At 43.9% G+C, this 14,458-nt stretch overlaps 1 protein-coding gene across 1 annotated transcript in view; it reads right to left on the bottom strand.

The window, feature by feature from the left end:
• LOC111979423 (XK-related protein 4) overlaps positions 1-13,918 on the bottom strand; it is a 104,145-nt gene extending 90,227 nt beyond the window's left edge. Inside the window, exon 1 of the mRNA XM_024009954.2 lies at positions 12,952-13,918. Within this exon, the coding sequence (XP_023865722.1) occupies positions 12,952-13,637 (686 nt within the window). The 5' untranslated portion in view covers positions 13,638-13,918. The remainder of the gene's footprint in view (positions 1-12,951) is intronic.
• Positions 13,919-14,458: the final 540 nt, after the last annotated feature.

The following is a 14,458-nucleotide window of genomic DNA, read 5'->3' as shown; positions in this document are numbered from 1 at the left end:
GATTTGACTACTTTCCAGAAGTTCGCTGGATTCCCACAATTCTCAGATACACATTTCAAGAAGTATGTTGAATGCTTTTCTAACCAGAGATATATATTTCTCAAATATCTGAAGGACTGCCAGTCAGACATAGTATCAGTCAATCTACCCTTAAAACCTCTTAAGGATTTGCCCTTTTTTCCAATTTTCGTCAAAAATGACATACCCAAATCTAACTGCCTGTAGCTCAGGACATGAAGCAAGGATATGCATATTCTTGATACCATTTGAAAGGAAACAGTTTGAAGTTTGTTGAAATGTGAAATGAATGTAGTAGAATATAACACATTAGATCTGGTAAAAGATAATACAAAGATTTTTTTTTATTTTACCATCGTCTTTGAAATGCAAGAGAAAGGCCATAATGTATTATTCCAGCCCAGGTGCAATTTAGATTTTGGCAACTAGATGGCAGCAGTGTATGTGGAAAGTTTTAGACTGATCCAATGAACCATTGCATATCTGTTCAAAATATTGTATCAAGGCTGCCCAAATGTGCCTAATTAGTTTATTAATACATTTTCAAGTTCATAATTGTGCACTCTCCTCAAACAATAGCATGGCATTCTTTCACTGTAATAGCTACTGTAAATTGGAAAGTGCAGTTAGATTAACAATAATTTAAGCTTTCTGCCCATATCAGATACGTCTATGTCCTGGGAAATGTTCATGTTACTTACAACCTCATGCTAATCACATTAGCCTATGTTAGCTTAACCGTCCTGTGGGGGTGACACCGATCCTGTAGAGGTTAACCCAAGCTAAATTTCTTTCCTGTAATTTTTCAGACAATTCATGCGTGAACCAAGGGTTTGATCTATCCTTTACTCTTTGTTTTTTTTTATACGGAGCCTGCTTTTCTGCAACAGTGTTAAACAGAAAATTAAAACAGTTTAGTGCCTGATCCGAGTCAGAGATACATGACAGTTACACAAACCCAGACGAGACATGAAATGTTGCTCATTAAAATTAAAATGTATCTTTATCATAATGCGTTGGTGGGATTTAGGTAGCTTAGCATCTCTTATGCAGTCAATGGGACAACAGTCACTAAGCTCATTAGCAAAGATTCCATTGGCAGTGTACTTATGAGGGGCATTTGTTAGAATATCTAAAAGCGTTGATTTTTACGGGTGTTTAAAGTTGGTTTAGTTAGATTTAGCTCAGTACAAATATCTTTCTGCCTATCTGATACTGGCATCAACCAATCCAGATTTGTTTTAAATAATAATATTTATCACAACCTTCGTTAACAACAGGTGTATACTAACAGTGAAATGCTTACTTACGGACCCTTCCCGCAGAGAGAGAGAGAAAATAGAGAAATTATAGAAAAGTAATAATGCCTAATAATAAAATTAATAATACATACACAATATGAAATGAAAACTTGGATTTATACATGGGGTACCAGTACCGAGGCGATGTCCAAGGGGTACGAGGTAATTGAGGTAGATACGTAGATATAAATAGGAAAAATTACTGGGCAACAGGATAGATACTAAACAGTAGCAGCAGCGTATGTGATGAGTCAAAAAGGTTAGTGCAAAAAGGGTCAATGCAGATCCGGGTAGCTATTTGGTTAACTATTTATTTAACTAACTATTTAGCCATCTTATGGATTGGGGTTAGAAGCTGTTTATGGTCCTTTTGGTTCCAGACTTGGTGGATCGGTACGGTTTGCCATGCGGTAGCAGAGAGATTGTTCTCTATTGTTCTCTGAAGGAGGTAAAAGAGCCTGGTCAATATGGGGAGTCGCACTCTCGCGACTTCGATTGAAGTCTATACAATCACACCTGACAAGGCCAATCGAGGTGCGGGGCCAAAGAGGTGTTGTACCTCTTGCCTCCTTCATGGAACAGTAGTTATAGTCATAACGTTACATTCCCTTTCAGTCGGTCAATTTTGGTACAACATAATATGGAGAAATATAATCACGCCGACCCCAAAAGAAACTAAATGAAATGGCTCATAGCAGACCACCCACACATGACCCTGTCAGAGACACTCTGAGATAGCGGCCATGTGTACTTTTAAAATGGAGAATGATTGAAAAGCTCCTGTAAGAACATAAGGATGTCCCTCACAGAGCACTGAAAAGGAACCATCCCTTTATCTTGGCAACAGAGCTCAAATGCGTGCCACTTACACACATACAGCCCTCTCGTGGAGGGCGCCCTTGAGGACTGAATGGTAACAATAATATTCTGAGGTAAACCTCTAGCCATCAGATTGGCCCTCTCATTGAAAAAAATAGACAACCCTGCGCTTTTTCTCGCAATGCGTAAATATCTGCGTTGGCCCTGCTGAACATTTCCCATATAAGGGAGACTACCCAGGGGTGTAGCCTCCACTCCTGAGAGAGATGGCCCCACCTAGATAAAATATCTGCACCCGAGTTGAGGCAACCAGGGACATGCGTCACCCGAAGCGAGAGCATAATGCTCACTGCTCACCAGCAATAGGGAGCGAGCCAAAGTTATGTTGATGCACGCCACTACTGACATACTCTCGGTTCTGACCAGCACAAGTCGGCCCAACAAAAGCAGGGTGAAGTACCAAGTGACAGATACAAATCAAATCAAACTTTATTTGTCACATGCGCCGAATACAACAAGTGTAGACCTTACAGTGAAATGCTTAGTTACAAGCCCTTAACCAACAATGCCATTCAAGAAGAGTTAAGAAAATATTTAACAAATAAACTAAAGTAAAAAATAATTAAAAAGTACCACATTAAAATAACAAAACTGAGGTTATATACAGGGGGTACAAGTACCAACTCAATGTGCGGGGGTACAGGTTAGTTGAGGCAATTTGTATATGAAGGTAATCTCCACCCGGCACAGCCAGAAGAGGACTGGCCACCCCTCATAGCCTGGTTCCTCTCTAGGTTTCTTCCTAGGTTTTGGCCTTTCTAGGGAGTTTTTCCTAGCCACCGTGCTTCTACACCTGCATTACTAGCTGTTTGGGGTTTTAGGCTGGGTGTCTGTACAGCACTTCGAGATATTAGCTGATGTACGAAGGGCTATATAAAATAAAATKGATTGATTGATTGATAGGGGTGAAGTGACTATGCATAGATAATAAACAGCGAGTAGCAGCAGTGTACAAAATCAAATGGAGGGGGGGTCAATGTAAATAGTCTGGTGGCCATTTGATTAATTGTTCAGCAGTCTTATGGCTTGGGGGTAGAAGCTGTTAAGGAGCCTTTTGGTCCTAGACCTGGCGCTCCGGTACCGCTTTCTGTGCAGTAGCAGAGAAGACAGTCTATGACTTGGGTGACTGGAGTCTCTGACAATTTTAAGAGCTCTGGGTAATTAATATGCATTGCACTCCGCACCAGTGGCCATACCCCCCAATTGAGTTGCCATCGTACAGTGCGCCCCACCCTCGACGGGACGTCTCTGTCGTGATCACCTTGTGGATACAACTCAGCCCCTGGGAGCCCCCTTAAAATAGCAGAGGGTCCCACCAATGGGCCATGGCCCGTGGGCCTGACAGGGACACCCGAAGCGACCGGCTTAGGCGGCGAGATGCACCCAGGGGTGCGGCTAGCACTCAGCATTGGAAGGGTCGTATCAAAAATAGCCCCACGGGAACAGCTTCCATCATAGAAGCCATCCTCCCCAGTTGGCGTAGGCATTGTTGAAAACACACTCTGTGACCCAGCCGAAATTTGGAAGCAGAGCCGGAACCCGGACACACCCCGTGGGGATAGAAACGCGTGATACGCGAGTGAGTCTAGCTCGAGGTCCAGAAATGGAATGCACTGAGATGGAGTCAGACAGCTCTTTTTCTGGTATCTTTTGAAGCCTAGAGACTGAATACGGGATAGTGGCATGGATGTGTGTAGCACTGCTTGTCCCCTCAACTTGGCCGCCACCAGCCAATCGGCTGTAATAGCCGGCCGCTCGTGAGCATTCTGAGTTTGTAAGCCCAGCTCAGTTAATCCCTACCATTGTGTCGCTAAGATGTCATAATGCCTTAGTAAATGTACATTATACCAGGGGCGTTGGTAGACAATGTAAGTAACCTAATTTGTGTCCCTCTAACTGCCCTGAATGCCACTGCTGATCCTACAGCTATTGTAGGAAGTCCACTGTGTGCAGCTCACCCTGCACTAACATAAATAACATGAGAATATCTACTGCTATTAAGCTTCCCAGTAAAGCAATGAAAACAACCAAGCATCCCAGAAAAGTGCTCAAAATAGCCCATGTTAACATATGTAGCTTAAGTAACAAGGTTCATGAAATAAATAACTTGCTAGTAGCAGATGACATTCATATTCTGACTATTTCTGAAACTCACTAAGATAATACTTTGATGATACAGTGGTAGAAATACAAAGTTTACAGAAAAGACAGAAATGCCAATGGTGGAGTTGTTGCTGTTTATATTCAGAACCACATTCATGTAAGGATCTCATGTTAAATACTGTTGAAGTAATATGGCTACAGGTTCATCTGCCTCACCTAAAGCCCATTTTTGCTGGAAGCTGCTATAGACCACCAAGTGCTAACAGTCAGTGTGAAATGCTTGATATGTGATATCAACAGAGATGTATATTTTCTGGGTGATTTAAATATTGACTAGCTTTCATCAAGATGCCCACTCAAGAAAAAGCTTCAAACTGTAACCAGTGCCTGCTGTTATGCTGGTGAATGAGGACCCAAAAGCGACGTAATAGAAACAGAGTCTTTATTCCAGTATTAAACAAACAATGATTCTCCTGGATATTATCAAAGGTAAATCCAAAACAGGAAACTGAAATCCTCTCGTCAGTAGAGAGGAACGACTGGAGACGCGACCACAGACTGCAGGTCGCTTCAGGAAGGCACAGGCCGTAGCTGACATAGACACCTGCTCACACGCAGCATCTGAAGAAGGCAAAAACACGACAGGGCGGAACAAGGACACAGAACAGCAAACATCAAACAAGAATAACTTCCGGCGCCGATAGAGATGGCAGCCTCGCTTCGCGTTCCTTGGAAAATATGCAGTATTTTGTTTTTTTACGTGTTTTTCTTACATCGGTACCCCGGGTAATCTTAGGTTTCATTACATACAGTCGGGAGAACTACTGAATATACGATTACGTCAACTCACCATCGTTCCTACCAGGAATATGACTTTCCCGAAACGGATCCAGTGTTTTGCCTTCCACACAATACAATGGATCCGATCCCAGCCGGCGACCCTGGGCGACGCCGAAAAAGGGGAAAACGTGGCGGTCTCGTGGTCAGGCTTGGGAACGGGCACATCGCGCTCCACTCCCTAGCATACTACTCGCCAATGTCCAGTCTCTTGACAATAAGGTTGATGAAATCCGGCACGGGTAGCATTCCAGAGAGACATCAGGGATTGCAACGTGCTCTGCTTCACGAAACATGGCTAACTCAAGGGACGCTAACGGAGTCAGTGCAGCCAGCTGGTTTCTCCATGCATCGCGCCGACAGAAACAAACATCTTTCCGGTAAGAAGAGGGGCGGGGGGTATGCCTTATGATTAACGAGAAGTGGTGTGACCATCATAATAACACACAAGAACTCAAGTCGTTCTGTTCACCTGATCTAGAGCTCCTCACAATCAATGTCGACCGCATTATTACCAAGGGAATTCTCGTCAATCATATCACAGCCGTATACATTCCCCCCCAAGCAGACACATCGATGGCCCTGAACGAACTTTATCTGACTCTTTGTAAACTGGAAACCACACACCCTGAGGCTGCATTCATCGTAGCTGGGGATTTTAACAAGGCTAATCTAAAAACAAAACTCCCTAAATTCTATCAGCATATCGATTGTGCTACCAGGGCTGGAAAAACACTGGACCATTGCTACACTAATTTCCGCGACGCTTACAAGGCCCTCCCCGCCGCCCCCTTTCGGAAAAGCTGACCACGACTCCATTTGTTGATTCCTGCCTACAAACAGAAACTCAAACAACAAGCTCCCGCGCTCAGGTCTGTTCAACGCTGGTCCGACCAATCTGAATCCACGCTTCAAGACTGCTTCGATCACGCGGATTGGAATATGTTCCGCATCGCGTCCAACAACAATATTGACGAATATGCTGATTCGGTGAGCGAGTTCATTAGGAAGTGCATTGACGATGTCGTACCCCCAGCAACGATAAAAACATTCCCACCAGAAACCGTGGATTGACGGCAGCATTCGCGTGAAACTGAAAGCGCGAACCACTGCTTTTAACCAGGGCAAGGTGACCGGAAGCATGACCGAATACAAACAGTGTAGCTATTTCTTCCGCAAGGCAATCAAACAGGCTAAGTCTCAGTACAGAGACAAATCGAGTCGAAATTCAACAGCTCAGACACAAGAGGTATGTGGCAGGGTCTACAGTCAATCACGGATTACAAAAAGAAAACCAGCCCCGTCGAGGACCAGGATGTCTTGCTCCCAGACAGGCTAACAACTTTTTTGCCCGCTTTGAGGACAATACAGTGCCACTGACACGGCCCCTACCAAAACCTGCGGGCTCTCTTCACTGCAGCCGAGGTGAGTAAAACATTTAAACGTGTTACCTCGCAAGGCTGCAGGCCCAGACGGCATTCCCAGCCGCGTCCTCAGAGCATGCGCAGACCACTGGCTGGTGTGTTTACGGACATATTCAATCAATCCTTATCCCAGTCTGCTGTTCCACATGCTTCAAGAGGGCCACCATTGTTCCTGTTCCCAAGAAAGCTAAGGTAACTGAGCTAAACGACTATCGCCCCGTAGCACTCACTTCCGTCATCATGAAGTGCTTTGAGAGACTAGTCAAGGACCATATCACCTCCACCCTACCGGACACCCTAGACCCACTCCAATTTGCTTACCGACCCAATAGGTCCACAGACGACGCAATCGCAACCACACTGCACACTGCCCTAACCCATCTGGACAAGAGGAATACCCATGTGAGAATGCTGTTCATCGATTACAGCTCAGCATTTAACACCATAGTACCCTCCAAACTCGTCATCAAGCTCGAGACCTGGTTCGACCCCGCCCTGTGCAACTGGGTCCTGGACTTCCTGACGGGCCGCCCCAGGTGGTGAGGGTAGGTAACAACATCTCCACCCCGCTGATCTCAACACTGGGGCCCCACAAGGGTGCGTTCTGAGCCCTCTCCTGTACTCCCTGTTCACCCACGACTGCGTGGCCATGCACGCTCCAACTCGATCATCAAGTTTGCGGATGACACTACAGTGGTAGGCTTGATCACCAACAACGACGAGACGGCCTACAGGGAGGAGGTGAGGGCCCTCGGAGGTGGTGTCAGGAAAATAACCTCATACTCAACGTCAACAAAACAAAGGAGATGATTGTGGACTTCAGGAAACAGCAGAGGGAGACCCCCCTATCCACATCGACGGGTCAGTAGTGGAGAAGGTGGAAAGTTTTAAGTTCCTCGGTGTACACATCACGGACAAACTGAATTGGTCCACCCACACAGACAGCGTTGTGAAGAAGGCGCAGCAGCGCCTCTTCAACCTCAGGAGGCTGAAGAAATTCGGCTTGTCACCAAAAGCACTCACAAACTTCTACAGATGCACAATCGAGAGCATCCTGTCGGGCTGTATCACCGCCTGGTACGGCAACTGCTCCGCCCACAACCGTAAGGCTCTCCAGAGGGTAGTGAGGTTGCAGAACGCATCACAGGGGCAAACTCCCTGCCCTCCAGGACACCTACACCACCCGATGTCACAGGAAGGCCATAAAGATCATCAAGGACACAACCACCCAAGCCACTGCCTGTTCACCCGCCTATCATCCAGAAGGCGAGGTCAGTACAGGTGCATCAAAGCAGGGACCGAGAGACTGAAAAACAGCTTCTATCTCAAGGCATCAGACTGTTAAACAGCCACCACTAACATTTAGCGGCCGCTGCCAACATACTGACTCAACTCCAGCCACTTTAAAAATGGGAATTGATGGAAATTATGTAAAAATGTACCACTAGCCACTTTAAGCAATGCCACTTAATACAATGTTTACATACCCTACATTACCCATCTCATATGTATATACTGTACTTATATCATCTACTGCATCTTGCATCTTTATGCAATACATGTACCACTAGCCACTTTAAACTATGCCACTTTATGTTTACATCCCTACAGTACTCATCTCATATGTATATACCGTACTCTATACCATCTACTGCATCTGCCATGCCGTTCTGTACCACCACTCATCCATATATCTTTATGTACATATTCTTTATCCCTTCACACTTGTGTGTGTGTGTAAGGTAGTAGCGTGGAATTGTTAGGTTAGATTACTGTTGGTTATTACTGCATTGTCGGAACTAGAAGCACAAGCATTTCGCTACACTCGCATTAACATCTGCTAACCATGTGTATGTGACTAATAAAATTTGATTTGATTTTTGATTTGAAGAATCCGACAAGGACAGAAGCGGAAAACAGAGGGGAGAAATAGGGACTCTAATCAGAGGGCAAAATAGGGGACAGGTGTGAAAGAGTAAATGAGGTCGTTAGGAGAATGAGAAACAGCTGGGAGCAGGAACGGAACGATAGAGAGAGAGAGCGAGAGAGGGAGAGAGGGAGGGGGAGAGAGAGGGATAGAAAGAGGGAAAGAACCTAATAAGACCAGCAGAGGGAAGCACAGGGACAAGACATGATGATCAAAGACAAAACATGACACCTGCAACCTGATTCAGGTTATCAGTCAACCTACCAGGGTATTTACAAACAGCACAGGAAAGTATTGATCACATCTTTACTAATGCTGCAGAAATTAGCTTGAAAGCAGTATTCAGATCCATCGGATGTAGTGATCCTAATATAGTAGCCATATCTAGGAAAACCAAAGTTCCAAAGGCTAGGCCTAATAAGTGAATAAGAGGTAATATAATACATTTGAATGTGATTCCTAAGACGCTGATGTAAATTATATTTGTTGGTCCGTAGTGTGTACTGAGGAGCAAACAGACACTGCACTTGACACATTCATGAAGTTACTCATCCCAGTTACTAATAAACATGTGTCCATTAAGAAAATGACTGTAAAAACTGTGCAATCCCTGTGGATTGATGAGGAATTGAAAAATGGTATGGTTGAGAGGGATGAGGCAAAAGGAATGGCAAATAAGTCTGTCTGCATAACCGATTGGCAAACGTACTGCAAATCGAGAAATCGTGTGACTATTCGAAACTAAGATAAATGACATAAAGAATGATAGTAAAAAGCTTTGCAGTGCCCTAAATGACATTTTGGGAAAAAAGGCAAACTCAGCTCCATCATTCATTGAATCAGATGGCTCATTTATCACAAAACCGACTGATACTGCCAACTACTTGAAGGATCTTTTCATTGGCAAAATTAGCTAATTTAGGCATGACATACCAGCAACAAACACTGACACTACACATCTAAGTATATCTGACCAAATAATGAAAGACAAGCGTTGTAATTTTGAATTCCATAAAGTGAGTGTGTCAGAGGTGAAAAAATGATTGTTGTCTATCAACAATGACAAGCTACCGGGGTCTGACAACTTAGTTGAAAAATTACTGAGGATAATAGCAGACGATATTACAACTCCTATTTGCCATAGCTTCAATTTAAGCTTACTAGAAAGTGTGTGACCTCAGGCCTGGAGGGAAGCAAAAGTCATTCTGCTACCTAAGAATAGTAAAGCCTCATTTACTGGCTCAAATAGCCAACCAATCAGCCTGTTACCAACCCTTAGTAAAGTTTTGGGAAAAAATGTGTTTGACCAGATACAATGCTTTTTTTGTGTAATGGCTTTACACCACCTGCTATATTGTGGATAAAGAGTTACCTGTCTAACAGAACACAGATGGTGTTCTTTAATGGAAGCCTCTCCAACATAATCCAGGTAGAATCAGGAATTCCCCAGGGCAGCTGTCTAGGCCCCTTACTTTTTTCAATCTTTACTAACGTCATGCCACTGGCTTTGAGTATAGCCAGTGTGTCTATGTATGCAGATGACTCAACACTATACACATCAGCTACTACAGCGACTGAAATGACTGCAACACTTAACAAAGAGGTGTAGTTTGTTTCAGAATGGGTGGCAAGGAATAAGTTAGTCCTAAATATTTCAAAAACTAAAATCATTGTATTTGGGACAAATAATTAATTAAACCTCAACTAAATCTTGAAAATAATTAATGTGGAAATTGAGCAAGTTCAGGTGACTAAACTGCTTGGAGTAACCCTGGATTGTAAACTGTCATTGTCAAAACATGTTGATTCACCAATAGCTAAGATGGGGAGACATTTTTCCATAATAAAGTGTTGCTCTATCTTCTATGTATATTTTCTTAACAGCACTATCAACAAGGCAGGTCCTCCAGGCCCTAGTTATGTCACACCTGGACTACTGTTCAGTCATGTGGTCAGGTGCCGCAAAGAGGGACTTAGGAAAATTGCAATTGGCTCAGAACAGGGCAGCACGTCTGGCCCTTGGATGTACAGAGAGCGAACATTAATAATATGCATGTCAATCTCATTACTTGTATTTGTGAGAGGTATTGACATGTTGAATGCACCGAGCTTACTGTTTGAACTACTGGCACACAGCTCGGATACCCATGCATACCCCACAAGGCCAGGTCGCAGTTGTAAATGAGAACTTGTTCTCAACTGGCCTACCTGGTTAAATACAGGTGAAAATAAATAAAAAACAAGACATGTCACCAGAGGTCTCTCTTCACAGTCCCCAAATCCAGAACAGACTATGGGGCGCACACTACTACATGGAACTCTATTCCACATCAAGTAACTGACTCTGGCGTTGCAAGTACACAAAACCCTGGCATTGCAAGCACAAACACACACACATTATATTGGCCCAGATAGCAGATAACATGTGGCCTACTGTAAGCTGTGTGTGACTGGAACACAATGGATGCACAAAATAGGATGCCACCAGGGAGAAATTGCATTGAGAATGGATGCAATATCCACTAATAGCGTGTTACGCCCCCTCTATTTAATGAAGGACATTTTAAAGTTAAAGCTCAATCTCATTAATAATGGATTTACAATGTAGTTTTATTCAATATCACTCCTACATCAGTATAAGTTTCTATTTAGGTATTGAACTTGAAATTAATGTGGGTACATTTTCATGACAATACATTTATTCTGACATTATGTGCTCTTTGCAAAGAGTATGTCTTGCAGCTAATTCAGGGGGAGCCTCAACCGGGACTCGAACCCGGGTCCAGCGACTGTCAAGCCAACACCTTAACTGCTACACCGGCAGGTCCAAACCTCCTGACAAATTCGCTAGGTGTTGTGTTAAGATCGCGACATTATCCCTTCCTTCGGGAGAGTGTGTCTGTCCCAATGCTTCTCTATATCAAGTCCCTCTCATGTGTAGATGCCTCTCCAATGGCTGCCCTTGAGCCATCCCACTTCTGACACCAAATTTAGTGAATTCAGTGGGTCCCGGAGTCGCCTCTTCACTGTTGATGTTGAGACTGGTGTTTGGCAGGTACTATTTAATGAAGCTGCCAGTTGAGGACTTGTGAGGCGTCTGTTTCTCAAACTAGACACTCTAATGTACTTGTCCTCTTGCTCAATTGTGCACCAGGGCCTCCCACTCCTCTTTCTATTCTGGTTAGAACCAGTTTGCGCTGTTCTGTGAAGGGAGTAGTACACAGCGTTGTATGAGATCTTCAGTTTCTTGGCAATTTCTCGCTTGGAATAGCCTTCGAACAGATTGATGAGTTTCAGAAGAAAGTTATTTGTTTCTGGCCATTTTGAGCCTGTGATCGAACCCACAAATGCTGATGCTCCAGATACTCAAATAGTCTAAAGAAGGCCAGTTTTATTGATTCTTTAAATCAAGACAACAGTTTTCAGCTGTGCTAACATAATTGCAAAAGGGTTTTCTAATGATCAATTAGTCTTTTAAAATAATAAACTTGGATTAGCTAACACAACGTGCCATTGGAACACAGGAGTGACGTTTGCTGATAATGGGCCTCTGTATGCCTTGTAGATATTACATAAAAAGTCAGCTGTTTCCAGCTACAGTAGTTATTTACATCATTAACAATGTCTACACTGTATTTCTGATCAATTTGATGTTATTTTAATTGACATTTTTTTTTGCTTTTCTTTCAAAAAATAAGGAGATTTCTAAGCGACTGCAAACTGTTGAACGGTAGTTTATATATATAATACATATATGTTTTGCTCAGAAAACCAAATGAAACCACCGGCCACCAGTTGGGGAACAGTATTGATTTCTAATCCTCATGTGTTGAGGTCTACTTGACACACACACATTATACAGCACACAGCATACCCTCAAACTGTTCAGAACCCAAATGTCTAAAATATATATTTGATATATTATTAATTTAGGTTGATCACTGTGATTTATTACTGTTGGTTTCCTTACACACACTGAACTTGTTTGTAAATAATAGGCCTAGTATAATAGGCCTAGCTGTAATGAGTAACACATTTGTATACTAAGCTGGGCTGCATACATCTAGGCCTGTGGTGTGAGGAATTCAATTCATCATACACAACTTTGAGTTCGCCATTTGATCAAGCACATTCACAAAGATATCACATCATGAACTATGATCCCATTTTGTTTTACGACAGACTATTTTCTCTCCCAGTTAATATTTATTCAAGACATAACACCAATTACCGCACCAAGAGTCTACTCAGTGCACTCAAAGGGCTTTACAGTGCGCGTAAAAGCTGAAATGCTATACGTTCAATGGCAGGTGGTGCCTAATAACGAATGATAGACCCTCTTGGGCATGATGGGAGCCAAGTGTACCAAACGTGTAGGCCTACGTGCAGAACATAGGTAGGCTTACTAGGCTAATTGGCTGCAGCTACTCCATTCATTCAAAATAGCATATAAAACGCTTACCTCCAAATTTGCCCAAGCTGCAAGATGTGGATGACGGATTGCGCGGACCAGATAAAGACAGAACAGGACGCCGACCTTTGCTTATTAGTCCGGGTTGCTGTGCTGCTGTTACTGTTGCTTGTGGTGTTGCTCTTGCTGGCGGTGGATGCCTGTTTTTGAGGTGTGGACGGTTGGGCGCCCACGTCTCCATGTGAAGCAGAACCAGTCAGCAGCTTCCCGTCCATGTGGGATGAGCAGTTTGCCGCACCGCCGGCATTTGAGCTCTCCTCGGTGCTGAAATCGTGGACGAACCATCGGAAACTGAAGACTTGGACGGAGAACGACCCTAGCACCACAAAAAATAGTGTGAGTCCGAACCACCAGTACTCGCGACGGAGGTAATAGTCGACAGAAAGCCAAATATCGGTGCCTACATCGGCGAAATACACCGCCACTGCGGCGAGGATCCATAGACAGTCCCATATCGTGTATTTAGTTTGCTGCTCTCTGCCAAGGCGAAGACATGTCGATTTAGAACCACAGCACCGAGATTCCCCATTCACGAAGTCCCCATCCCCAATTCCCGAATCCGGCTGCGATCCTGGAACGAGTCCTTGTACTGAGCCCGAGTGGTCCGAATTCTGCAAAGGCGTGAAAGCTACATCGCTCTTTTTCATTTTCAATACCCCATCCGATTTAGCGGCCATTATCGTAGCTTTCTCTTTCTCCTCCTGCCAACACCGTATTTTCTCCTCCCGTTTTCTCGTCTCCCCCTCGGTTTCTATTTTCCAGGCGAAGATATACTGGGCTGGGCGACTTACTCTTCCGCCAGCTACAGCGCCGCCTGTTCATAACAAAGCAACACTGCCGCTCGGCAGCGGGTACGAACCATATGCTCTCCCATGGCACATACTTAAAACTATGACATCATTGCTTTGCAACTCTTTCACAATCGCTCCTCACCTCACACTTCTCACCAATAGCCACAATAGGGCTACAGCTCATTGCAATTCACTCTGACAAGCCCGATTAATCAAAATAGGCAAAGAAATATATAAAATATGCTACCTTTTAACTGACCTGTTATGAAAATGTGCGGGGATAAAAATGTATTACAAAGGCCTACAATAAAACGAATTGTAGGCATATAGCCAAAATGTCAGGTCGACTAAACACTTGACCAACGATGCTCAAAATACAACAGCCTAATCCAGAGGGAATAGGGCTTCCGTGCTGCCACAATGAGATAATACAATAGCTATGAATAGCTGGAGCAGTGACGCACAAAATAGCACGTGCTGATTTGTGGTTAATTCGTCAATTATTCCACTATTCATAGATGTAGACTATCCATGCTGGTTAAAGTGCATAAAACGGTTAATTCAGCACCATGGACAGCTCTCGCGTCAAACCTCCTCCATACTGTACTGCTCATATAGAGTGGGTGACCAAGTCCCCTCGTTTATCACTAGAGGGACCCGAGACCATCATAAGGCAGGTTGCCCCGAGCCCCGGGTTTATTCGACAA

Source organism: Salvelinus sp. IW2-2015, linkage group LG19 (assembly GCF_002910315.2).
Source record: "Salvelinus sp. IW2-2015 linkage group LG19, ASM291031v2, whole genome shotgun sequence".
In the NCBI taxonomy this organism is placed as follows: Eukaryota; Metazoa; Chordata; class Actinopteri; order Salmoniformes; family Salmonidae; genus Salvelinus; species Salvelinus sp. IW2-2015.
The sequence above is the reverse complement of the archived record's forward strand: the minus strand, read 5'-3'. Positions and strand labels throughout refer to the sequence as shown.